General features: G+C 57.0%; 1 protein-coding gene across 14 annotated transcripts in view; it reads right to left on the bottom strand.

The window, feature by feature from the left end:
- Positions 1–566: 566 nt before the first annotated feature.
- ZMIZ1 (zinc finger MIZ-type containing 1) overlaps positions 567–24,224 on the bottom strand; it is a 248,043-nt gene continuing 224,385 nt past the window's right edge. For 8 of the 14 annotated variants that reach the window (XM_016918726.4, XM_016918724.4, XM_016918727.4 and 5 more), the window contains 14 exons: positions 23,597–23,887; positions 20,597–20,779; positions 19,565–19,642; positions 18,676–18,850; positions 18,063–18,204; positions 16,310–16,520; positions 15,040–15,145; positions 12,946–13,106; positions 11,890–11,957; positions 11,520–11,588; positions 10,778–11,022; positions 9,521–9,687; positions 5,910–6,170; positions 567–4,442 (listed from right to left, as the gene is read on the bottom strand). In XM_016918726.4, the coding sequence (XP_016774215.1) occupies positions 4,335–4,442; positions 5,910–6,170; positions 9,521–9,687; positions 10,778–11,022; positions 11,520–11,588; positions 11,890–11,957; positions 12,946–13,106; positions 15,040–15,145; positions 16,310–16,520; positions 18,063–18,204; positions 18,676–18,850; positions 19,565–19,642; positions 20,597–20,779; positions 23,597–23,887 (2,265 nt within the window). In that variant the 3' untranslated portion in view covers positions 567–4,334. The remainder of the gene's footprint in view (positions 4,443–5,909; positions 6,171–9,520; positions 9,688–10,777; positions 11,023–11,519; positions 11,589–11,889; positions 11,958–12,945; positions 13,107–15,039; positions 15,146–16,309; positions 16,521–18,062; positions 18,205–18,675; positions 18,851–19,564; positions 19,643–20,596; positions 20,780–23,596; positions 23,888–24,224) is intronic. The other 6 variants (XM_016918729.3, XM_063781915.1, XM_016918730.4 and 3 more) reach the window with 3 other exon arrangements.

The following is a 24,224-nucleotide window of genomic DNA, read 5'->3' as shown; positions in this document are numbered from 1 at the left end:
GGGCAGGGGCCATCGTGAGACAGTACCCCATGTAAAGCATGCTCACGGAGGAGGGAAAACCCAAGCTTCCCTAGGAGGGGAGGGGCAGGTGTACCGAGAGGTGGAGGCCAGGGATGCTGAGATGCCAGCAGGGAGCATGGGTGCAGTGAATGCTCACTCTCCATTGAAGCCACACTCCTGTGTGCTCTGAACAGCACCCTCTGTGGCTTAATATGAATAGGTTCCTGCTACTTAAACCCAGCATAATCCACAAGGGACCATCAAAGATGGGACACTGTTGCACACTCTGAGTCACATGCCACAGGGGCCCCTAGCACCCTGCAGCCACCTGGCCCTATTCAGCCACCCCAACTCCCCCAACCATCCAGCCACACACTGCACTTGCCCCACCAGGGACTGGTTCCAGGGACCCCCATGGACAAGGGTTCTTCCAATTCAACACCCAAACCACCTGCCTTTCTTTTTTGTGTGTGCAGAGGGTAACAGGGCGGGGGTGTGGTTTAAAACAAAAGCAAAAACACCCAAACCACTCCTTAACATCCACAAAATAGCTAATTCGCCAAACCTTCATTTTTGTCAATTTATTTAGAAAAAAATTAACATGGGCAAATGAGATACCTCAGTGTTACAACAGAGTATAGAAATGTCTAGCAATAGTCAAATAATTTGATCTTTAAATACAAAATAACCACATGAACACCTAATATACAGGTTTCATCTGAATACATATTTATTAGATAAATATTAGAGGTTGTCACATCATCTAACTACATACAGCTTTGCAAGACTAGAAATCACAATTAGTTTTTTGACCAGTTTAAAGTATGAAATGATTGCATTGTACATATGATGTACAAAGACGATGATGGTTTCTGTGGGAGTTACTTCAGGCTGCACTGGTGGGTGTGTTTATGTGTGTACGTGTGAATCACCTGTGATCATGATATCAAAAATTATACAAAGTATGAATTTGGTTACAATTTTCTTCTGAAATCCCCGTTTCTTTTCATTATTTCCATAGCACCCTAAAAATACACAGGTGGCAGGACTAGTACACTGAAGCTAAATAGTACATGTAGGTAAAATAAAAACAGAACAAAACCCCCTTTCCACTCAGGGTCAGAGTATATTACATGAGCGAGAGAGACAGACGTGGAGAACTCACAAATGCTATAACCAACAGGATCTAGTTTTTCCACGTGATGGAGTTCCAAGCTTTTTTTTTTGTTTTGTTTTGTTTCGCAAAATAAAAACAATACACATTCCAAGAGAAATGAATGCATCTGTTGACACGTCTCTATTTCTCATTTACATATGTACACACGTCCCTTGAGTCGCTGCTGTTGACACGGCCCTGTGTGGACGGGTCAGGCCCGAGGCCCGTCGGGAGCAGACCTGTAGCTCTCTGGGGGGTCAGGGCTTCCATTAGGGAGAACGTATTAGCAGTTTCTTAAAAAATAAAATGGCTACAGGGAACATGATACATGGATAAAGCTTCAAACCAAGAAGATGGGGGTGATTGCCTGTACTTGGCCCTTCCCGCCTGCCTGCTGGCTCCCTGTCCATCTTGCGGAGTGGCGGCAGAAACATGCCTGTGGGCCGGGTGGATGCTTGGCATGGAAAAGTGGCTTGCAGAGGCCTCGTTTTTGCTGAGGTTACTTATGGCTCCAAGTAGTCGTCCGAAAGGATCAGGGAAGGATCTCTCCAGAGTTCAGGACCATCTCTGTTTATGGGCGTTGTCTACCTGCACCTGTCACAACCTGGGGCTTGCTCCCGCCCCGGATGCCTCTGCACCTCCCTCACACCCTGGCCTGGCTCCCAGAGCACTCCGGAAGAGCTTGTCTCCAGACTGCAGGCTGTAGGCACCACGCACGGTTCAGAGCCAGCCGGAAGGGAAGCTCTGGGCTGAGCTTGCTGGTGGAGGCCTGCTGGAGAGGGGACCCAGGAAACCCGCCTCAGGTGCTGAGCCCAGAGATGGTTGCAGGAGGTGCCCGGGGCCTGGGCTGCAGGGAGCATCTCGACTCTCTGCACTGGAAAGCCGTGGATCCACCTGTGAGCAGAGTGTGGACACACCCTGATAAGAACCAGAATGAATCCCAGGCCTTTCTGGGGCAAAGTATCAACGCAAGAAGCAAGAACTCCTAAGGAAGGCATCTGTAAGTCTGTCTGGAGCTTAATTCCCAGATGGTCTGACACAGGGCGTGGCCACTTGCCAGGCCACAGGCACTGGGCAAGGGTGGCCACATGCTACCTGGCGTTGGCTTGTCCCTGCCAGCTGACTGAGGGATGGCTCTAAATAGCGGGCTGCCCGGTCTTCCAACTCCCAGCACAGCCGCCCATTCTGTTCACCCCTTCAACTGTACAAATAGCCCTGGTTGCTTTTTTTGTTTTTGTTTAAAAAAAAAAGAAGACTCGGTCTTTGTCATTGAGTCTAGGTATTTTAAAAACACCAGCAAAGGCTATAACCAGGTCATGAAAATGTTGAATATTATCAAAGACGATACTAAAATATTCACAAAGATATTTACAAAAGCGATTCTTAAAATAATTGATTTGCATACTGAACAACACGCTATTTGAAAAAACCTCGACAACGGGACAAAGGAAGAAAAGGGGCCGGGGCAATGGCAGCTTTCCTACAGAAAACCTTGTGCCGTCTGGGACAGTGACTGGAAGTCAACAGCTGGGGCCACCTTTCCGGTAAAACCCACGGAGGAGTGCTGGGGACCACCCACAGCGGACGGGAGAGCAGGAAAGGGCCCCAGGCAGCAGCCGGGAAGGGCGCAAAGAATTTACAGATGGGACCCCAGTGACGGGACAACCTGGCACCACCCTAGGCCATGTGGCTCACGGGGCACAGACCAGCCTGAAACAAAGTGAACACAGGACAGGCTCCCCAGGAGGCCCTGGAGAGTGGTAAGCCAGATGGAGCAAAGCTGTGGAGGGAAGGCCAGAGGCTGCTTTTGCTTGAGTGAGCAGGAGTGTGGGGTGAGATTGTGATGGTGGAGGAGTGCAGGCAGGGTAGGCTGGCAGCCAAGGGCAGTGTCTGGGGCAGGCCCAGAAACACGCCCCCCTCCCCCCTATGCCTGCAGGTACATACTGGTGCACATGGCCATGGCCTGGGCTGCAGCCGGGGGCAGCTTGGAGCACAGGGACAGAGGGAGGGGCTGGACAGACACCATTGCCCTGGGCTCTGGTTTCTGCACCTCCCCGGCCTTTCCACGCACTGCCCTTGCCATCTGATTGGACAAAGAGAACTAGGACACAGAGGGAAGTGGGTGTCCCACGGAAGTCTTGGAGAGGTGGCAGGAGAGGGACTAGGAGAAAAACAGAACAGACGGAGAGAAATGGTTTGCTTGCTGTCCAAGAGCAACGTTCCTTTTCTCCAGGTGACTTCATAGCTTTAAATTGTTGCTGTTTAAAAAGAGAGTGGCTTGGAGCAAAGTTAGAAGTTGCCGTTCCTGTTTGATTCTGATAGGTTATATGCCCGCGCCCCCCAACCAAGGGCACAATCACTTTGGTTGGGTGGACACCTGCTCTCTCTGTTCCCCAAGCCTGGGCCCTGTCTGAGCTTGGAGGTGGAGCCTCAGGGACGTCCTGGCTCAGAAGATGTCCTGGCCCTCTTTCCCACCAGTCCCCAAGCAGGAATGGCAGACCCCCTCTCAAACACAGAATCTTGTCCTTTTTCTCTGCTTTCTGAGAGTGTGTTTATGGGGTATCTTGGCTTATAGGTCAGGGGTCAAACTGATGACCCCTGGCCCCCGAGAGACGTTGTCTTTCCCAGAGGTTTGTGCTTTTCTGTGGTGGGTGGTGGTGGGTGGGCTGGTCTCACTGCCACCAACTGCCAGTGCTCCTCCAAGGCTCGGGGCCCATGCTGGGGCCCGGGGGCCTTCTCAGGCTCCACAGTCACTGGAGGGAGGCTCTGGACCAGGAAGCAGGGAGGCAGGGTTACAGTCTAGAAGATGGAAGAACCTTGGGGACACTGGAAGGTCATCTGGAATCGGCACACGTGGAGGGACCGGGAAGCCGCATCGGCGTGCGCCCTCTTACCGGGCTGGTTCCTCTCGGGAGGGTGGTCTTCAGGCCTGCACTGGGCATGGGCCCAAGCCAAGGGTGTGCAGGTGGGACGTGGGCCCCAGACCCACACAGCCTTCCTGGCGCACCCTCCCTACCCCTCTGTTCTGAGAGGGCTGCAGCGGGGGAGGGCTCCCCGCCCCACAGCCCGTGGCTCTGGTGCGGGGCGGTCTGAGGGCACAGGCTCCCAGGTGGAAAAGTGTGTTGGGTAGGTGGGGTAGGACGCAGAGTGTGGAGGGATGGCCCCGACCGGGTGGCCCTCAGTTGTTCTCAAATAGAGACAGGAGGTCATCGTTACTATTGCTTGGCAGGTCGGGGGGGTCCAGATAAGACAGGAGCTCGTCAGGATTTGTGAGTTCGGGAAGGAGCTGGAAAAGAAGGAGTAACGAAGTTCAGATGAGGTGTGCCTGAGAGGCAGGCCCCGGGTGAGGAATGCAGGGGCGCCCTGGCCCGTCCCCCTCCACCTGCCTCTCAGGACTCTAGCCAAAAAAAGGGGTAGAGAACAGCCTTGGGCCTGGGCCTGCCAGGTATCCCCACACATACCCCGGCCACTGCACCGAGTGTGGGGCACCCCCATGCTCATTTCAAGCCTCAGGATTGGGACCCGCAGCCCACCAGCTGAGGCCTGAGCAGGGCTGACCCTTTTCAGGCATGGACTTCAGCCCTAACCTGGGAAGGCCCCATGGCAGGTCACTTGGGCCTCCCAGCTGAAATCACATGCTTCACGTGTAAGCACAAGGAGGTGGGCTGGTGGGAAGGCAGAAAGGCGGGAAGGCGAGTGGTTCCCGCACCGCCCCCACCCCCCCCAACATCCCTCTTCTCAAGGGCTCGCCACTCCTTGGTGAGCCTGTGGCTGGCTGGCAGCCATCCTTCCCTGTGGCCCCGGAGGGGTTGCAGACTGTCTCTACCCTCTACTGAGATATCCTTGGAGTCTGTCACATGGGGAGCCTCATGCATCTAAAAGCAGCCCCGCTGGCCTGGTTTGAGGGGGAACACTGGGCAAGGACCTGAGATGGCTGCACAGTGAGTGAGTCCTAGCTAGCACAGAGCTCCTCTGATGCTGCGGGGCAGAGGCTGACAGAGCAGGGCTGGGGGTGAAGAACAGGAGGGGCCGAGGACAAGCCTCCTCCCGGAGTCTGGCACCAGCTCTGTGGTAGGCATGGGCGGGGCCGGTGCTCAGTCCCATCCCGCCAGCCCCATCCAGCAGCCCAGCCCCATCATCCAGGGTGATCCCCACCATCTTCCAGACCTCAGGGTAGGAACCCTGGCACCTCTGCTGCCCGTGCTGGCCTGCTGCCCCTGGCTGTGACCCAAGGCTGCCCCCTCTGCCCCCACCTTCTGTCACCCACATGGGGGCCTCTTGGAGTGAGCGATGGAGCAAGCGGAAGCAGGGCATGGACAACACGCGGACAAGAAAACTGGAGACAGACACACACCAGCGAGGCAGACAGACGGCCTCTCCCTCCAGCCCTCCCTGCCCGGGCCAGAGAGGCAGACACAGAAACCGCAAGCTCACCATCGGGGGAGGGCAGGGACCCTCCTGTGCTGCGCAAGGGACCCCGCAGGGCTTGGGTCAGAAGGTGGGTCAGGGCTGGGGTTCAGGGCTATGGCCAAAGGGACTGGGGGGACAGGAGCCAGCAGGGTGGGGACCCTCAGTGGTGACACTTCCCCATCGTGGGGCTTCCTGGTCTGGAGCCAGGTCTGGGTGAAGCCCTCCCACCGCCCACCCACCTCCTCCCCTCGGGGCCTCGAGCCCTCACACCCACCCCTTCTCTCGGGCAGGTCCCGGCGCCAGGCCTAGCCCCAGGCCAAGGCGAGTGGCGACCCCAACTTACATCCAGCGAAGGCTCCGGCATGTCGGACGCTCCCTGCGCTCCGGCCTGACCCTCTAAGGCTGAGGAGGGGTTAAAGGTCAGGTCGCTGTGTGGATGGCTGCTGGGAGCGGCCTGTGGCGGCTGCCGGGGAGGCTGGGAAGGAGGAGGAGGAGGAGCCCCACTGTGATGTAATGGAGGCCCTGACTGGCTGCTGGGGTGTGGTACGTGCAAACCTTGTTGTATGGAGGGGTGGGGCTGGTCAGAGCTGCCAGCGTGTGGCATCTGTGGAGGAGGAGAGAGCGGGAGAGAAGAGAGGTGAGGTGAGGAGGCACGGCGATGATGCCTGGAGAAAATGAAACCCAACACAACCAGGGAAGTCACAACCCCCGAAACGTGGCCACCCGGTACGAGGCTGAACGTTGTTTCTGGGCAGAGAAACAAAGAAAAATTTCTCCCCCAAAACCGCCCATCAGGGAGGCTGCAGGGGGACGGCGGGGACCTCTCGGCCACGTGGAGCCCCAGGAGGTGGGGAGGGCTTCGACACAAGCACAGACACGGGGAGCTGGGCCTGGGCTCCCCCAGGCCCCTCCACCTCCCCGCCCAGACAACGAACAACAGCGAGGGCAGGATGGAGAAGCAGAATGGGCATGTTCCGGGGAGCGGGAGGCAGGAGGGCGGCTGCCGCAGCATGGTGCAGATCCCAAGCTGGGCGGCAGAGAGCAGACACAGACAGACAGCATTGGGCGGGCGTGCGGCTCAGGACTGGGTCTGCACCTCCCAAGTGGGCCCTGGGCAGGGGTGATGCTGGGCACGAAGGCGCCTTCTGCCAGCCCGAAGTGTGGAGCAGCTGGGGCCTTGGCACAAGCCCTGCAGCGCGGGTGGAATTTGGCTGTCAGAGGAGCAGGGCTGGGTGGGCACCTGGCCAGCCAGGGGCATCTTCACACCCTGCCAGACCCTTTTCCTAGACATCCCACTTGGTCGGCACCAGCCCTCAAAAACACAGGGTTGTGAGGGAGGCAGGCACCTCCGGGACTCCAAGGACAAGGAGACTGAGTGATGGTTCACCAATGGTGGGTGTCTTGCTGAGGGTGAGGCTGGCAGTGCCTCTCTAACAGATAACTAGAGGACTTGCACCCTCCTGTGGGCACGTGCACTGAAAACTGGGCTGTCTGTGGGTGGGTGGGTGAGATGTGAACATTCCCCTGCTAGCCTGTTTGCTGTCCCAAGCAGATCCTCCTTCAAAGTGAAAGGCCGGGGAATCCTCGCAGACCAAGCCCTGATCCCACTGCAAGCATCCCTGACAGCCCCCAGCCCCACTTTCGCTCTGCCAGTGAGGGGGGCTCACGGATGCTCCAGGTGCTCCACTGGAACAGCAGCCTGGCACATGCTTCCTTGGTCTTTTCATCCCCTCACCCTGCCCCATCCTGGGGCAGCCACACAGAACTCACTGACATGTCCTTCCTGTGTGCATTTAGAATTTGCAGCCACACCATCCTCGGTCTTTGCCCATCCCCAACTTCCTTCCTCTTCCTGTTTCTCCTAAAACTGCTTCCCAGGCCTTGCTATGGGTCGGTCTCTGCCCACGGTCCAGGTGGCCCCTTCTCAGGGTGTAGGGCCCCAACCCCATGCGGCCTTAGGGAGCACAGTGCCCTTCCAGTCCAAGCCCCAAGAATGAGATGACCTCGCAACCGTGGTGCTGGAGACCTTGGGAGACCCGTTTATGAGACACATACAAGAGGCTGGAGGAATGGGCCACCACCCATGGTCAGTGAGAGGCCAGCTTAGGGCTCCCACTCCTGTAGATGCCCTCAGTGCCCACCCTGGGAGAGCAGGGAGGGGATCCACACTCCAGCTGTGCAGCCCAGCTCAAGACAGACAGTCCCTGGATCTTCAGAGGCAGCTGTGCCCCTCAGCTTCGTATCTGGCTGGAATGTCTCCGGCATGGAGGGGCAGGTGCTGTTGGAGCACTGCTGACACACCTGTCAACCCGCCACCAAGTATGGGCAGTCTGTGGGGGCAGCAGCATCTGGATGGAGCGCTCTGGCCAGTCTCTGCGGGCATGGCAGTGCCTCCAAGCCTTGGGCTCAGCTGGGGGTCTGGCTGCCTCCACCTGGGCAGGTGTGGTAGAAGTTTACCTGTGACTGCCCTGCCCCACCGGCCTGGCACATCCGCACTTCCAGGTCTGCTTGCCCTCTAGTGAGAGCTCAGAAATGGAGGACAGGACCATCTAGAGAGCATCTTAAGGGGCTCTGAGGTCAACTCACAGGCTCAGATCAAGCCACACAGAATGCAGGCAGCGGGGCTCACAGAAGGCAGGAGAAAGCTTGATTGTCAAGGGGAAATAGATGGCATTAGCACTCCATATTCCAGTGTTAGGAACTGTGAGGGCGCAGGATGTGTGTGTGTCGGGGGGTGTGATTTTGGTGTCTTCTGGGTGTGGGATGCCCTCAGGGCCCAGGAAGGGGCATCAGGAAAGAAGCCCCCAGAAATCACAAGCCCCATGGGGCAGAGAGTAACTTTGAAAAACTTGGCCAAAGCTCCACAAAGCATCTATTTCCGACTTGGACTCCTGGGGTCCTGAGGGAAAGTTGCTGCTACCTCACCTAGAGTCCTGAGGCAATTCCATGTCAGGTGTGTGGAAGGCAGTATAATCCAGAGGCTCCTTCCTGTGCAGGCCACCGAAGCCCACTGCCAGACACTGGCAGGACCCCGGGCCCTCTCCCTGGCTGGTGTGGCCCAGGACCCCCAGCCACGTGCTCAGTGATGGCCCCTCCTCCCCGAGATGAGAGCCCAGAATGACTGAGACCTCAGACAACCACTTCAGCCTCCGGAGGCTTCAGTTTCTCCAAACTCCAACTGTTCTTCCTGCACCCACGCACTGCCAGGAGTTTTACTCCATTAGCCCAAGGCCTGTCTGTCTTGCTTACACCTGTCACATGGCCTGCGCAGAGCACAGCTCAAAAAACGCTTGTTAAAATGAGTGGAACCACGTGGCACTCACTGGATGAGGACTCCAGGGGACAGGAGGGCCTCCTGCCACTGCCACTGGGGCCACAGGAAGGGAGGGCCTGTGGACAACACAGGACGCCTTACCCCACCAGGGACGTCCTCAGCCACACAGGGCATATGTCGATAAGTGTGAAACAGAATGAGAAGTGAATGCTCTTCAGATAATCAGACTTCCTAGCATTTCTTTTGTTGGAGGTGGTAATACCCTGAATTCAGATCCTTAGAGAATAAGTGCCTGGGTTTGGGACAAAAGTCGAGGTGGCCGGAACCGTGTTAGGTGAGTGTAAGATTGTGCAAGTGGGAGAGGGAGAGGGCTGATGGTGTGTGCTGGGTAGTGGCGAGTGCATGCACGTGTGTGTGTATGCATGGGGTGGTGAGGGTTTGGGGAAGAGCGTGAAGCTTCCCCCATCTCCAGAGAATCCGAAATCCTAGGTAAAACAGCCAAGTCTAAGGACACTGACAGGGCACGACCTAGCCTCAGTTAGACCCCTCCTATTCCATTCTGAGCCCACACACCCAATTCTTCATCCTCTGCCTTGCCTGGGAGGGAACAGGGTATCCAGATCCCAAGGCATCAACCCTAAAGGCTGGGGAATGGAATGGGGTGAGGAGGAGGTACTCACAGTTTCCTGCATGGGGTGGCTGAGGGGTTTCTCGAGGGCGGCCATGTTGTTGGGCATGTCCGGGGGGTGGGAGAGCTGGGGGGGCCCGTGCATGAAGTCATTCATGGATGTCCCTCCAGGGTTCCCGTGGGGGAAGTCAAAGTTGCCATGGCCTTGGTAGTTGTTGCCTAGGAAGGGATGAGATGGGGAGGGGAGGGGGTCACCCAGAGGGATAGTGGCCACCCCCAGGGAACAGAGTGTGTGTAAAAATACAAGCCAAGTCCTTTCCCTCTTGTGAGGCTGTAGTAGGTCACAGGAGCCTGAGGCTTCTGGGCTGTAGGATAGAGCAGCCACTCAGCCCTGTCCCATGGTCTGTGGTACCCTAGGGGATGTGCTGCCCCTACTGCTATGGAGGAGGGGGCAGAGTGGGACAAAGGGGGCAGGCCAGGCTCCTGTGGGGAGTGGGGGACACAGCCTGAGCCTATAGCAGACCTGCTGAGCTACTCCCCAATGTGGGCACTTTTCATACCCAGCAAGACCCAGGCCCACAGTGGGTGCATGTTCTGCCAAGCCCACAAAGAAAGCTGCAGCAGACTCAGGATGACACCCGCAGAAGCCAGCTGTTCTGCCTCCCTGGTCACTGTGCCCTCCACCATGTGGCGATGGCAAGGGTCAGAGGATCAGCAGACTGGGAGGCTTGGCCCTTGGCATACTGTGGGAGTTCGGCTAGGTGGCCTAATCTCACTGGGCCTCTCATGGGGACCTAAGATCAGGGATCCCAGGGGGAGCTGCCACCCAGTGGAGGGTACTTTCCAGGAATCAGTGGCAGTAGAAGTAAAACTTGGTCTGGGCAGCCGGGAGCGTAAGGGCCAGTGGGTGACCTTGGTGGCCAAAGGCTGAGGCTCTAGGAACCTGGACTCTGTCCCTAGGAGGGCAGGAAAGTTGCAGGGGAAATGTAGATATCACAGAAAAAATACAGGAGGGCAAGGGGTAAGGCCAAGAACTCGGGTGGGTGTGCGCTGCCAGCAGCCCCAAAGGAGATTGGCTGGGAAGAGGCAGCAGTCGTATCTCCCACCAGGGCAGGCTCTGAAAGTCCCTGGGCTAGGCCCATGTACCCTCAAGTCTAGCAAACTGGGAATTGTTTTTTGGGGGATGTGTTACTTCTCTCTCTTCAACCACACCCCCAACCCCTGCCACCATCAGCACAGAAATTCTGTGCCTCTGCAGGGACTTGGGGCTGCCCTCCTTCTCCCTTCCTCCCTGCCTGGCATCACCCACCTTGGCTGCTGTAGTCGTTGGAGTTGGTGCCCCCTGGGGGAGGCGGGAGGGGATAGGGGGACGGGCCGGGGCCCAGGGCTGCGATCATCTCCATGACATTGGGCATGATCATCTGGCTGGGACTCATGGTCTTGAACCGCTTGGAGGGGATGCCGTCAGGGTCGTCCTTGATGTGTAAGTCCGACTTGATGGGCACCGGCCGCCAGCTGCACGTGGGATCGATGGTGACCTCTTCAAACTCGGAGCTGGGGGAGGAAGGGTGGCAGAGCTGAGGCTCCGGGGTGCCTGGCTTTGGGCATAAAAGCACCTCCAGCTCCGACAGACACCAAGGTGACCTTGTTGAGGCCCCTGCTCCCACTCTCACCACACTGTGGACGAGGTGGAAGCCTGGCAGGGATTTCTCTATATATCTTTGACATATGGGGAGACTGAGGCTAGAAAAGCAAGTGGCTGGGCACAGGGCAGCTGGCCTCAAGGGCTCCCTCGTGGGGAGCAGCAGGTGGAGGGTCGGGGCGGGGCGCTGTCAGCCTCCTGCTGTGGCTGGCTTTCATGCTTTCTGGGAAGTTCATTTGTCCCCAGATCCAGAGCCCCCGAGGTTAAGGGACAGAGAGGTGGGGGATGTGGGTCATGGTCTGCTGGCCTGGGAGGGGAGGGCTGTGTCAGGGCTATCCACCTGCTCACCTTGCTCTAATCCAGGCCTCGTCCCCTCCCACCCCCTGCCCCTCGCTAGGGCCCCACTTACTGTTGGATGGCATTCAGGATTCCCCACATGTACTGATCCACCTCCAGGCCCTCCAGCAGAGCGGTTTTACTGGAAAAGGAGATGGGGAGCTTGGCCTCTGCTCCAGGACCCAAGGAGGTAGGGGCACAGCCCATCCACCTCAGTGTCAGTGGGGTCCCACCCCTGCTGCTGGTTACTACTGGAGGCACAAGAGAGGGGGACTCTGACCGCGTGATACCAAGGGACCACCTGGAGCCCCCATAACCTGAGCCCCTCTGCCATGTTTGGGTTCTGGTTTGCATTTAGGGCAGGTGGAGGTGGGAGGTAGCTGGCCCCTCCCCTCTGTGGTTGGGGGATGGGGGAAGCCCCCACCGGGGTGGGCATCACTCACTTGCACACAGGACACCTCCAGGTCCCTCTCTCGCAATTCAGCTGCAGGTATGACTCCAGATCAAAGCACTGCAGACAGACAGACAGACACAGGTGAGACCAGGACTGTCAGAAACTGCCTAGATGTGCCTCAGGGACCCTTGGAATAACTTCCCCACCAGAGAGAAAGATAGGCTGTGGGAGAAACCCCAGGCTGGGGCTGGGTGGAGTGAAAGCAATGCTACCTTTCTGCCACGCAGAGTCCTTATGCCTCCACCCCAGCATCCCTCACACCACCTCCCATGCCCCAAATGACCCTGTGCCTACATCCTCTGAGAAGCCTTCCTGGTTCCCACCCCAGCTGACTCACTGTTTTTTGCCCTGTAATAGCCCCTTTCAACGAGGCCAGGGGTAGCCCCTTCAGCCCAGCCCAGGCACCGAAGACAAATCTGATCAAGTTCATCCATCTGTATCAGATAGACAAAGTGACCAGACCATCCTCTTGCCCACAGCATTCTTTGGGAGGGAGGAGGGGAAGCTCCTGTCCCACTGCACCCTCAGGACCAGCTGCAGGTGACAGCCCTGGGCCCCTTCTGCATGCCCACCACACCCAGGTTCCAGAAGACGGCTCCTTCTTCTTCCAGGCTGGGCTGCCCATGTTTACTCATTGCTCTGTCACTGCCTGCTCAGACTGGGGCTGTCACTCACGCCAGGGCTACTTCCTGAACACTGGCTTGATGCAAGGCCCTGGACGGAGGCATGAACTGGACAGTGGTGTCCCTGCTCTTGGGCCCCCAATCAGCCCTGACATGTGTGTGGGACTTCCAGCCGGCATCTGCCATCTGCCAGGGCAGGGGCTGTCCGAACCCATTTCTGTAGCACCTTTGGCCTTAAGCACACAGAAAAGATGCTCAAAGATAAATGATGGCTGAAATTAATGAGTGACGCCAGCTGCTGATCTCCATGACGTCCTTCAGGACAGTGTTAGGACAGGCCCTGTTGCCCCTCTGCCTACCCCTCACCATCCCAGCCAGAGTCTAGGTGGCTTGCCAGAGCTGTGCTTTCTGGGGCCGCTCACCTGCACATGCTTGCAATCGTGTCCTCGAGCAGGCAGCTGGATGCGCCGGAATGTGATGGGGCACTTCAGAGACACCTTGATGGCCGTCTGCTCCACCCCATCCTCCCCGTTGAGGGTCGTGTTGCCCGAGGAGGCAGCCACGCTGCTGAAATTCCGCTTGACTGCGGGGCAGGAAGCACAGACAGGTGAGGATGGCAAGACAGTCCTGCAGAGGTAGGGGGTCTGCACGTGCTCCCCACTTCCTCGTGCAGCTGGGGCATGTCCTGGTTCTCCTCCCAGCCCACACCAAACGCTGAGAGGGCAGTGTGTGGCACTGTGTGGCAGTCATAGGGCCGGGTGCCCGGGCTGCTGTCTCCATGTGGGACACGTGTGGTGTGTGTGTGCCAGACGAGGTGGCTGTGGCAGTTCCCCTGTCTCTGCAGAGCAGGCCCTGCCTTCACGAGGAAGGGGCATGTCTGCAAAGCTCATGGAAAGTCATTATGGCACTTCTCTGATTTACTGGGTCAGTGAAAAGCCCCCTCAGGCACTCCTGCACTTCACTCTGCACATGTGGAAATGGAAACGGACAGCTGCCTGCTGGAATCCCAGGGCTCAGGGCAGCAATGTGAAGAGTGGCCCTGTACCTCTTGCACAGGGCCCCTGAGTCCACACCCGGAGTCTCCTTCAAACGGGACTCCAAGCCAAGTCCCTCCATCCCATTTTTTTTTTTTTTTTTGTGGCAGTGTCTGGCTGTGTTGCCCAGGCTGGAGTGTGGTGGCTTGATCATGGCTCACTGCAGCCTCGACCTCCCCAGCTCAAACAAATTCTCCCACCTCAGCCTTCTGAGCAGCTGGGACCACAGGCACAAGCCACCACACCTGGCTAATTTTTTATTTTTCTGTAGAGACAGGCTCTCACTATGTGGCCAGGCTAGTCTTGAATTCCTGGACTCCTGCCTCGGCCTCCCAAAGTGCTAGAATTACAGGCATGAGCCACTGTGCCCAGTCCTCTCCTGAGTTTAAGCATAAGCTGGCCAGGTGTGGTGGCTCACGCCTGTAATTCCAGCACTTTGGGAGGCCGAGGTGGGCGGATTGTGAGGTCAGGAGATAGAGACCATCCTGGCTAACAGGGTGAAACCCTGTTTCTACTAAAAATACAAAAAAATTAGCTGGGAGTGGCTGGGTGCGGTGGCTCGCGCCTGTAATCCCAGCACTTTGGGAGGCCGAGGTGGGCGGATCATGACATCAGGAGATTGAGACCATCCTGGCTAACACGGTGAAACCCCGTCTCTACTAAAACACAAAAAATTAGCCAGGTGCGGTGGCGGGCACCTGTAGTCCCAGCTACTTGGGAGGCTGAGGCAGGAGAATGGCGTGAACCTAGGAGGCGGAGCTTGCAGTGAGCAGAGATAGCGCCACTGCACTCCAGCCTGGACGACAGAGCAAGACTCCGTCTCAAAAAAAAAAAAAAAACTTAGCTGGGCGTGGTGGCATGCACCTATAGTCCCAACTCCTTGGGAGGCTGAGGCAGGAGAATGGCGTGAACCCGGGAGGCGGAGCTTGCAGTGAGCCGAGATCATGCCACTGCACTCCAGCCTGGGTAACAGAGCGACATTCTCTCTCTCTCTCTCTCTCAAAAAAAAAAAAGCATGAGCTGTTGAAGTAGGGAGGCCAATCTGGAATCCACCCTCCATGCCTTCTGCCTGATGAAGATCCCCTCTTCTCTAAATCCTCCCATCTTTTAAAGGCCTGGCCCAGGTCATCACCTCCTCCAGGAAGCCTGCTTCCTGACATTTTGTTTTAATCTGCCTCATGTCCTGTGCTGCTATTGCAGGTATGCCTGTTCTGGCTCCCAAGCTGGACTGCCAGCTCTTCCACACAGGGCAGGTCCCAGAACTCCCACCAGCTCTTATGGGACCTAGCTTCTCTGACCATGACAACAGCCCCAGGAGGAGGGCATGAGCCTCAGGATAGGGCGTGCTCAGGGACACTCCAGGCCGGGTGGTGACACGCACGGAGGCAAAGGTCAGTTCCAGGTGAATGGTGACTGCTTCTCAGTCCCAAACTCAGGAGGGGATGGAGTCTGGCCCTCACCCCCATCCCCACCCTGACTCACTTTTCGTGATACAGTGCTCTGCGGGCAGGAGGCGCTTCTTGAGGAGTCCTTGCAGCACAGAGCGGACGGAGGGCCGGTGTACCAGCTGCAGCACAAAGAGGTGGGACTGTGGGGAGAGAGCAGACACTCAGTTCCTGTGCACTGTCCCCACACCCCGCCCTGCCTGCAGCCTCAGCAGCCCTAGACTGCTCCCAAGATCCCACAGCCGGCCCAGGAGGCTCCCCCAGGGTGTGTCCTGGGACTTGTGAGCCTGAGCACTACTCTGGAAAGGCTGCCTCTGCTGCAGATCGACAAGGTGGACTTTGACACTGAAATACTCCCTGGATAAGGTTATAGGACACAAGGCTTTAGGCCTGGGTCCCACTTTGCTTCCTAACCTCCCCTACCACTGCCTCCCCATCATGTGTCCTTAGCCCTTCCTGCCAGGGTGCTCATCCCTCCCTTCACTCCTCCAGGAAGCCTTCCAGAACTGCACATCCCAAACGTCCACCCATCAGCCGCCTCACTCTGACAGTTGTGCAGCCTCACACAGCACATCACATTCCCCAGCCAGAATGGGATGTGCTGCCCAGGTCTGTGACCCCTATCTCTGTGTAGCCTCCGTGCCCCTAAGCTCACAAGGGTGGATCAGAGTGTTTCCTTCTCCATGCCTCCACAGAGAGGCCAGTGGAGTGGGGCAGGCAATTTACTTCCACTGGGGCCTGAGCAAGCCCTGTGTGTTGGGCCCTGATCTTCAGGGGACATGAGGGTGGCTGAGAGCTGGTCCTAGGTAACAAGTCACGTGTTGGAAGGACCCCCATACGTGACTCTAAGACAAGAGGGTTGGGAAAGAAGGGAAGGCGTTAACTCCAGGTTTTGGGGAGTTGGGTCTGGGGGAAAAGGTGCTGACAATGACAACTGCTGGTGAATGAGGCAAGCAGGACATGGCTTTGAGGAACACAGAACTGCAGCAATGAATGAAGGGTAGGGAGGAGGGGCCAGGAGGGGTGAATCGGAAGCACGTGTGGAGAACAGACGGAGGCTGAGTGTCCAGGGGAAGAGGCCACGTCTGAAGCCAGGGCACAGTGGCTTTGAAGGCCCAACGGTTTGAAGGTTATTGCACAGGCCCTGGGCACAGGTAAGGGGACGCTGTATCTTTGGTGGCTGTGGGCACGGGGGTGGTGACGCAGGGACAAGGCTGAGGACCAGAGCGGGGCAGGGTATTCCGCACTCCCATGCTGTGAAACAGGGCCTGCCTGTGCCAACGCTGCCCCTGGCCCACCACACTCACGCAGCAGCAGGCCGTGACGGTAATCTGGATGGTGTTGCGGCCCGGCTGGCACACGTGCTTCAGGTGCAGGGGCTTGTGGGAGGTCTTGTTGTCGCCGCGCTCAATGGTGAGGGGCGTGGCGTTCACGCTGACCTGCACCGAGGCAGGCCAGTTGGTGTTCATCTGCCGGTCCTCGTGGTGGTAGCACTTGAACTGCAGCTCCAGGTCAGACCTAGGTGGGGAACGGGGGTGCTCAGGGAAGCTCTGCCAGGGGGCTGTCCATGGCCTCCGTGACCCCGAGCCAGGTCACACACCTCTAAACACACCACAACCTCCGAGATCCTCAGGACCCCATCCCTGACCCCAATGATTCCCCCAGCCTGAGTTCTCCTCTCCCATTCTGGATACTCCCTCTACACCCAAACTGCCCCCAAGACCCCCGCACACCAATCATTCCCATCACACCCCACAGCTCTAGCTCCCACCTCCCTGGAATGTCCACCCTGTAGGGGTCAACTCCTGGATCCCCAGGACAGAGACAGAGGGGCAAATGAACAGGCACTCATTTGACAAGACCTGCTGTGAGGCCAGCCAAGCCCATCTCTAGACCTGCTGGGAGCTGTCCTCCCAGGCCACGGCCATTTCTGGTTCTGAGCACTCCCCAAGGAGGCCCCACAAGGACACAGCACTGAGGAGTGTCGGGAACCAGCAGTGACCACATATGTGTGACAAGCAAGCCAGGAAGAGGAGGCCTCCCAGGCCAGGACACTCCCAGCTAAGGAGCGTGGGTGAGCAGGGTGCAGGCAGGCAGCACAGTGGTTTGTCCCGTGCCAGGGACCTCTGTCCTCCTGCCTGAGCGTTGCAGCTCCTGTGTTCTGAACGCCCACACCAGCTATCTGTGGCCACCTCACCCAGCCTGCTCAGCATGGTCAAGAAAACAGCAGGGGTGTGTGCGCACGTGCCAGGCACAGACCCAGCTCTTGCGCTGGAGATGCTCACTGGGCAGTCAAGGGGGTCTGAGTCACAAGCACAGTGAGACAGTGTGAGTCTTGACTGAGGATGAAGGACTGAAGGGTGGACACCCCCAGGGTTGGTTCTGGCATCCTGGAGACCTGGGCCCAAGTCTCAACTCCGCCCCTGGCTAGCTGTGAGAACTCACACAAGCCAATTCACTTCTCTAGCCTCAGCTTCCTCCTCTGTCAAAAGGGAAAGTGTTGCCCATTTCCAAGATCAAAGTAGGTCACATGTGGAAGGTGCTGAGCATGGGCCTGGCTCAGCAGGGAACCTCCGGACCTTGTGTTCCAGCACGTGCCTAAGTGTCTGAGCAGCAGCCCTGCCCAATGGTCAGCCCCTTGCAATAGATGGGGCCTGCCTGACCCAGGCCTGGCCCTTGCACCAGCCTCATCTCTGCATTCCTGGCTCTGGCCACATGAGTCACACTCGAATTCTTGACTGCGTTCCCTCTTGTCAGCTCACGGTCTCAGATGGGATACACAGCTTCCCAGCCTAGGTCTGAGCCAGCCACCTTTTCCTCTGGGGTGACTGACAGCTGCTCCCTGCCCTTGGGCCATGACACCTTGACTGCTCATCTACCTGTGCACCTGCAGACTTCCCATGACAACCGCAGGACACGGCCCAGTCAATGATGCTGAACACGTGAAGGTGTCAGAAGATGCTGCTACCATCTGCCCAGGGCCCCACTCGGGCCCAAGGAAGCCATCCCAGGGGACCTCCTTCATCCCGCCTGGGCTGGCGCCCCTGCCCTGACACGCACCTCCACATCAGCGTCTGGTGGACCGTGGGCCGCAGGTGGAACACATGGTTGCTGACAGCCAGGTTGTGCTCCAGGCGGAAGGGCTCCAGCACCACGCCATCCCGCACGGGGAATGTGAGCCGCAGCTCGTCATTGTGGTTGGCTGGGGCGAGGAGAGGAGGTGGGTGAGCCACAAGCCTCAGCTGCCATGGGTTCTGGGGCTGTAGGTGGGACTTGCTCACCCTGGGCTGCATGCTCAGAGGAAGGCAGGGGTGTGTAAACAGGGCCAGAGACATAGCCAGTCCAAGGGCACACCAGTGAGTCATGGCTTCTTTGATTCTACACGGCCCCACCCCAGCTACTCATCCCCTCTTCTTCCACCCGCCTCCTTGCATCCTTCCACGGCTGCGTATAGATTTTCCTCCCAGGCTCCAGGCGCCCAGGCAGCAGTAAGAAAGGCTGTCTGTGAGCTGCCTACCCCGCCTTGAGTGTGCCCCTGGGTATCTCACCTGCTCTCAACTCTCTGCCCCTTCTGATGCCCACTCCCCAGGCAGCCTGACTGTGAAGCCCCCTGCTCCCGGCCCACTGGGGGGCCCAAGTGGAGCTGCCCAACAGAGGGAGGGAGGGCCCTCACCTGGGGGTGGTGGCAGAGCGCTCATATTTGGCTTGATGTCAGGCGGGAAGGGTGGTTTGACGTCTTGGCTGGGGGACAGGTATGGAGGGATGCTGCTCCCAGGGGTCATGGGGGGTGTGGGGTTCCCTGGAACAGGCGAGTGGGGGTAATTTGCCACAGGAACCGGCCTGGGAGGCTGGAGGGAAAGAGAAGACACACACAGGTTATGGGATTACGGAGACAGAAGGGGCCATGCAATGGACATACACCACACTCATCCCAGGGGCCTGGGGCCATGCCCCTCGGGAGGAGAGCCTCCTCCAGGGAAACGCTTCTCTCTCGCAGATCTCTGTCCTGCTCAGAAGACAGCCCTGGGAAGGGCCTCCCCACCCTTCATCTGGGTCTCACCACTGAGCTCCTGTGTCAGGTGCCTGTGGAGACCCTTACCCATCCCTGTGATAAACGGGGACACAGAGGCTCAGGGTTGGGGACTTGCTCAGCACAACCCTTGGAGGACAGGACAGTGGGAATGAAGCCCAGGCCTCCTGTCACCCGAGCAGTTGGGCTTCCCACATCACGACTCAAGGCCACACCCTCTATGCCTACCCCATCAGGGTCCCCAGGTGGAGTCGGGGCCTGCAGAATCTGGGGCCCAGGTTCCCCAGGAGCCCCTCTCCCTCTCCTTGTTTTCAAGACTAGCCAGGCTGACACTTTACCCTGGGGCTCACCCCACCTGGAGCCGTGGATTCTCAGTCCTGAGCATCTCTGTCCCCAGGACAGGGGACCAGGGAGTGCACCCCCACCCATGGGCCCCTTTGAACGTCCAGAGAGGCTGGAGCAGGAATAGTGAGAACCTTTAGAGGCAACAACTCCCTGTGGCTTAGAATTTGTAAATTAAATTGGAACATACCCTGTTGACATTCCCTTGGCTGTAGTTACTGTAGCTGCTTCCCGAGAACGTGTTATTTTGTCCATTAAACTGTTCTGGCTATTAAAACAAGATAAACAACACTGAGTGGGGGGCAGAAAAGCCATCAGAAGCCCGCTCTCCCTCTGGACAGTAAAATCTGCCAGGAGCATGGGGATGCTACAGGGGCCCATCCACTGCTGGGTTATTGAGTGAGCAGGGCGGGACAGCTACACCTCAGGGATGGCATTTTGCCTCTCTCTGTCCCTAGCTATTAATTTAGCAGAAGTTACAAAAATAGCAACACCTAGTATGCTGAAGTTGGAGCAAAAACGGTAAACCTGTTTGGTGGATGGCCATAATAAATTAGCATGATTTTTTGGCAAATAAATGTAAAATAGTAAAGTGTCTTCTTTACTCCCAAGAAAATAACCCTAAGGAAAGGAAAGGCTATATGCCTGAAGATACTCATCATAGTGTTATTTCTAAAGTGAAAAATCAGAAGCAACCCAAATACCTAACAGAAGGAATAATAAAATATGATACGGTGATCTCAGCTGTATATTAGGCAGCCATTAAAAGTAAAAACCCCAGGGGCTCTAGTAGCAGTATCATCCTTATTATGTCATGTTAAGTAAAAGGTACAGATTCAAACTTACAGCTGTAATAACAATTTTATGACATGTTAGTGCCCACCTGCACATACAAAGTTTAGAATGAAATGTTAATATATACAGGGTGTGTGTTTTTTTTAATAAAATATATTTCCTTTATTATTTTGTGAGTGCCGTGAATAAGAAAAGGAGAAAAAAAACCCATCATCTGAGACCAATGAGAATAGGAACTGAGAAAAGCCACTCTGACATTCTGGCCACTGAACTTCGCCCTGAACATATGGGGACGTTCAGAAATCACCCACCCCTCGCTGTCCTTGGGGCAAACACACGCAGGGTCTGAGTGATCCCAGTGGAGTTAGGGGAGTGAGGTGGTTAGCAGGGAAGGGGCCCCGTGGGTGGTGGCAAGGCTGGGACTCACCTTGTAATACTGCCCCATGTTGACTGTGGGGGGCGGGTACTGCCCGGAGCTTGGCTGGCTGGGCATCCTCTGTCCTGGGTAGTTGGGGGAGGTGAGTGGCCTCGGGGGGTTGGGGGCTGGGTACTGGCCTGGCTGGGTGGGGAACTGGCTGTTTGGTCCATATTGCTGGTTTCCATAGTTGGGCTGTGGTGGGAGAGAAAGGAGAGGGGAAACACGTTCAATGTTGCCAACGTCACATAGCCAGGTCACCTGAACACCGGGATGGGGCCCGCCTCTCCTCATTTGCTCCTGCTGTTTCCCACCCACAAAACCAAATGATGCTTTGGGCCCCTTCTCGTCCTGACATCCAGGGGCATTTTGTTCTGCCTGTCCAGATCATAGGCCACCTCCCCTTGAGGCCGTTCTTCCTGGAGCACATGTGCCCCCTGAACTCCAGGGACACTTTCAGAGCCTCTTGCTCACACCATTATGAGGGGCCTGATTCTAACTCCCCCGACCCTTGCGTCTCTCCTGGCGCCTGGGTTAGGGCTGTGCTCCCCAATGTGTACCCCAATGTGACAGAGGAACACAGTCAACAGGATGCACTTCCAGAAAGGAGCCCCCTGTGCCCCTGCATTCCAAGGCTGAACTTGGGTGGCATTGTCCTCGTACTCCCCTCAGAGCAGAACACACACCTAGTGTTCAGTTCTGGACCATCAACAACCTGCCACCTGTGCAGGAGGTGGGAGAGCCAGGTTGGTGAAGGAACAAGACAACTTCTCCCGGGAGAGACAATTTAGAGAAGAGGAGAGAGCACCACCCTCCAGCCACCTTCCCTGTCTGGAAAATCAGGTGACCCTCACGGCCACATGACATCCTGTGAGTCAGTGGTTTCTTCTTCCCCATCTGAGTGTCTCTCTTGCCCAGAGGTCCTGTTGGTGGCTGTGCCCCAGTGCCTGGGAAAATACCCTTAATACTTGCTCAACAAACGAATGATGGACTTGGGGATAAATGTCAGAGAGTGTCAGTGTGGAAGAATCTACAACTCACATTGTTGCAACATGGTGGCTGCTCTGGGTGACAGTGAGGCACCCACCACAGGAGGTATAGAAGACGTAGCTGGTGCCTACCTGCCCACCAAGCTAGAGAAGAGAGTCCTCTGTGGGACCAGATGACCCAACCCCTGTCCTAAGGTTCCAACAATTCAAATATTGTATGAGCAAGCCATGGCAAGGGGAAGGAAGGCCAGTCTTCCAGACAGGATCAGGCCGCATAGGCTGTGACCACCCAGTGCTGTAGCTGGGTAGCAGCAGCACTCTATGAAAAGGATGATTAATTTAGTAAAAATATGGAGAGCCTTTGGTGTGCTCTCTTTAGGCAGGCAAGAGCCATAAGCATGGCACAGGTGCAGGTGCAGGGGTGACACCAATGACCAGGAATTCTGCTGAAGCCTCATCCCAGATTGCCTCCTTTGGCGTGGGCTAACAGATGCACCCCCAGCACAGCCAGTGGGACACTGGGATTTTGAGCACAGGGTGGCTGAGAAAAGGCCTAGAAACTGCATGGGGCCTGAGTGCCAGGAGAGGTGCCAATAGCTTGAGGCTCCCCCAAACTCAGGACCCAGGAGCCAATGGTCCTTCTCTGGCCCCTCCCTGAACTAGTGTCCACCAGGTGGAGGGTTGGGGCTTGATCCAGCTTCTTGGATGCATGAGGAAGCCCCTGACCCCCTCTCTCTCTCTCCCCTCCTGAACTCAGGATACCTCCACTTGTTGCCAAGCCTCCCAGCCCATCCTAAGGTGGATACTGAGGGGAAATGTGCAGATCTTCAAGGAACTTAAGGTCTTTGGAATCTAAAGCCGCTGTGAGCCCAAGGTGAAGGCCACAGTGCTGAGAGGAGCTAGGAGGAGAAAACTGCTCTGAGAGTGGGCATGCAGGCTGGGAGGGAGGCAGGCAGAGAGCTGGGCACACCCTGCTCAAAAAGGGGCTTGGTCGTAGGGAGCAACCAGGGCTTCACGAGGGGCATCTGCAGAGCCACGTCCCTACGTCTTCTGCAGGTAAACTAAATCCTTACCTGGGTACCCAGATGGGCCAGCTGCTGCCAGCATCGTTTTCTGAGGATTCGCTTGTGACACCTGCTCCAGGAAGCCTGCCTTCTCTGACTCATATTGAGTTCTGTGCAGTCTGCTATGCTTCATTCCCTGGTGAGTCTCTGCTCAAAACTTTTCTTTCCTGCTGAAACCTCACTTCCCAGAGGGCAGGAGGTGTGGGTTTTACTTCCCCAAATCTTCCCCAACACCTTGGCTGAGCTGGCTGTGCAGCCCAAGAGGCAGTGCCACTTCCTATACAGTGACCAAGTGTGAATGGAAACAAGAGCTAAGAAACACGCTGTCTGCCTTCCAGTCACTTCCCTGACGGGTCAGTCCTTATAGACTGGAAACAGCTGCCTGCCTTCCAGTCACTTCCCCAACGGGTCAGTCCTTATAGACTGGAAACATGCTCTCTGCCTTCCAGTCACTTCCCCAACAGGTCAATCCTTATAGACTGGAAACACGCTGCCTGCCTTCCAGTCACTTCCCGGATGGGTCAGCCCTTATAGACTGGAAGCATTTTGTCTTAGCTCTCTTTCTTGGAGAGGAGTTGGGGAAGCTCTCATGTGGGCAGGAGGAACTAAACCCAGGTCACCCAGTTAGTGGCTGAGCCAAGACAAGAGTCACTACAGTAAGAGGAACTGCTGCTTGCTGAGTGGCGGCACATGCCAGCCCAGGGCCAAGCACTTCACGGACACCTCCTCAAGTCCCTCAAGCAGCCCTAGGAGGCAGGGTGACTGGCTCGAGGTCTTTCAGTTGGGAAACAGCAGAACCAGGTCTCAAACCCAGTAGCACCTGACCCCTAAGCCCCTGCCTCTTTGTCCAAGTGTGCTGGAGTCCAAGCCACACCCCTTCCAAAGCCGCACCCACGGCCCATGTCTTCAAGCCCAGCTGTCCCAGTTCCCACCTCCCAGGCTCCCACTGCTGCACTCACCTCTCCAGGGTATGGCCTCTTTATGTTCTGAATAGGAAGGGACTGGGGCCGGGGGCCCGGGTAGGTCTGCTGGGGCATCCGCTGCCCGTGTGTGCCAAAGGGGCTGATGCCGGGCGGCCGGGGCTGGTTCATGCCCATGGGAGGGCCGCTCATCCCCGAGGGCGTCATGCCAGCCGCCATGCTCGCGGGGTTCATGCTGCCCCCCATGGAGGCAGGCCCCCGCGGCCCGGGCTGGTTCATGAATTGGCTGTTATACGCCTGGGTGGGACCCATCTGGAAAGAGGAACAGACCTTCAACGGGAGAAGAAAAAAAAAAAAGAATAAAATGCCACATGCATTGAAAGTGCAGGGAGGGAAGGGTTGGGGAGGTGGAGGAGTGGGGAGGGGGCACCGTCCTGTGCGGCAGTGACTGGTGACCAACCAGGCCCCAGGGGAGCAGGATCCACCCAGGCTCACTGCTGCCCTCTGCAGCCGCACAGGAGAGATGCAGCTCAGGGGTGTTAGGGGATGGGGTGGGGTGGGGTGAGGTGGTCACTCCAATGCACAGGCAGCATTTCCAGGGAGGGAGGCAGGCAGAAAACCAGGAAAGTGTGCAGGGACAGGGAGGGGTATGGGAGGGTGGAGGTAG

This window comes from Pan troglodytes, chromosome 8, assembly GCF_028858775.2.
Source record: "Pan troglodytes isolate AG18354 chromosome 8, NHGRI_mPanTro3-v2.0_pri, whole genome shotgun sequence".
In the NCBI taxonomy this organism is placed as follows: domain Eukaryota; kingdom Metazoa; phylum Chordata; class Mammalia; order Primates; family Hominidae; genus Pan; species Pan troglodytes.
The sequence above is the reverse complement of the archived record's forward strand: the minus strand, read 5'-3'. Positions and strand labels throughout refer to the sequence as shown.